Below are 1,787 nucleotides of genomic sequence, written 5' to 3' on the forward strand. Positions count from 1 at the left end.
GGAAAAACTCCATCTCGTACACCTTGAAAACAACTTCTTATCAGTACACAGGATGCATATACGGGGCCCATTCAATGCTAGCAGCGGCAGACCAAGCTAGTGCGTGACGACAAGGATAGTGGAGAGACTGGAATAACCTGCAGTCACACGTGCCATCTGATAGTCGAACACGGAAGGAACCGCCCCCCCATCTCTCAAAAGGCTCAAGCTCCTCAACAACAAACACCGATGCCCGCCTGTCACAGTGGGTGACACGCATCTTCGGTATCCCTTCTCTGTTCTTCTCAATGACGGCCAATAGTCTCTGTGCGGCATCCAGCAGCGAGCTGTGACTGCGCCTTTCTACCCTTCGTGACGAATAAATTCTGTTATCTCTCGTACGTGATGTGCACAATGACAGATATTGGCAAGTACCGGGTGCCCTTCAACATTGCATTGATGCACTCGGATAGATTTGTCGTCATGTGGCCAAACCGACGCCCGCCGTCGCAATGTTGTAGCCAAATATCGTTCCTGAAACAACTAGCCCAGTTAACCATGGTAGGCGAGACTCCTCTCAACGCATCCATGTACCACTCATAATCGGCCTTGCTTGGACTATAAGTAGCATTAATGAGGTACTTCTTGCCTTCGGCTGACTTGAACCGTGTCATGAAGTTCGCAGCCATGTGTCCTATGCAGTAAGCATGGTAGGCTCTAGGCGGAGTCCAACCGCTGTCTTCGGCGCTAAGCACTACCTTGATAGCCTGAGATCTGTCGGATATAACCAGCAGGCCATCCTGTAGTGTGACGTGGCGTCTCGGATTAGTTAGGAAGAACAACCATGACTCGGTGCTCTCGGACTCCACAATGGCAAAGGCAATAGGCAGGATGTTGCTATTCCCATCTTGCGCCACTGCAATAAGCAACACACCACCATACATGCCATACAGATGAGTACCATCTATAGAGACAAAGGGCTTGCAATGCTTGAAGGCTTCTACACATGACGGGAAAGACCAAAATACCTTGTCGAACATACTGCAGTCACGTACAAGGAGGTGCCCATCGTAGAATGGTTTGACACGGACGTCACAAAGGGTACCAGGAAAATAGCTCTGCAGTGCTTGAAACAACTTGGAAACCTTATTGTATGACTCCTCCCAATCTCCATAGATTTGTGCAATTGCCTTCTGCTTGGCCATCCACACCTTTCTATAGGAGGGTTTGAAGTGATAGCTCGCTTGGACCGCACCTTGCAAAACCGGAATGCTGACAGAGGGGTTGGATTGAATCAATGGCAAGATGACCCGTCATATGAGATTGCTGTCTAGCTGACAATGGTCTTGAGACATGGTGGGTGCTAGACAACTATGCACTCCACCAACCCTCCGAACCTCCCTGAACACAACAACACAAGACTCCTTTAGGCACTTTGTACACCTACTAAGTATATCATAATGAAGTATTGAAAGGCACACATAAACTTAATATTACCAGTATCCGAGGTTCTGTCGAAGAGCCACACGGAGGCTCCATTGACACCCATTATCAGCTTGACGGTACTGCACATGGTACTTTAACCGGTCTGATTCTATCACTCGGTACTCCGCACTCCTTCGAATACTGTAGTTCTTCACACCTTGAAGCACTGCCTCTCGACTTCTAAACTTGTGTTTGACCCAAAACTCTACACTGCCGTCTAGGTTGTAATCCTCTTCACCCGTGTCAAGAAATGGAGTCCTCTCATGCATGGCGTCCAAATCCAGACCGTGATAGTGAGACGAAACTGCCGAAAGCGCCGGTAT

At 48.7% G+C, this 1,787-nt stretch overlaps 1 protein-coding gene across 1 annotated transcript; it reads right to left on the bottom strand.

Moving 5' to 3' along the window:
• LOC107627101 lies at window positions 369-1,184 on the bottom strand. The gene has a single exon (XM_016329965.1). The coding sequence runs from the start codon at window positions 1,182-1,184 to the stop codon at window positions 369-371; it is 816 nt and encodes a 271-aa protein (XP_016185451.1).

Source organism: Arachis ipaensis, chromosome B02 (genome assembly GCF_000816755.2).
Source record: "Arachis ipaensis cultivar K30076 chromosome B02, Araip1.1, whole genome shotgun sequence".
NCBI lineage: Eukaryota > Viridiplantae > Streptophyta > Magnoliopsida > Fabales > Fabaceae > Arachis > Arachis ipaensis.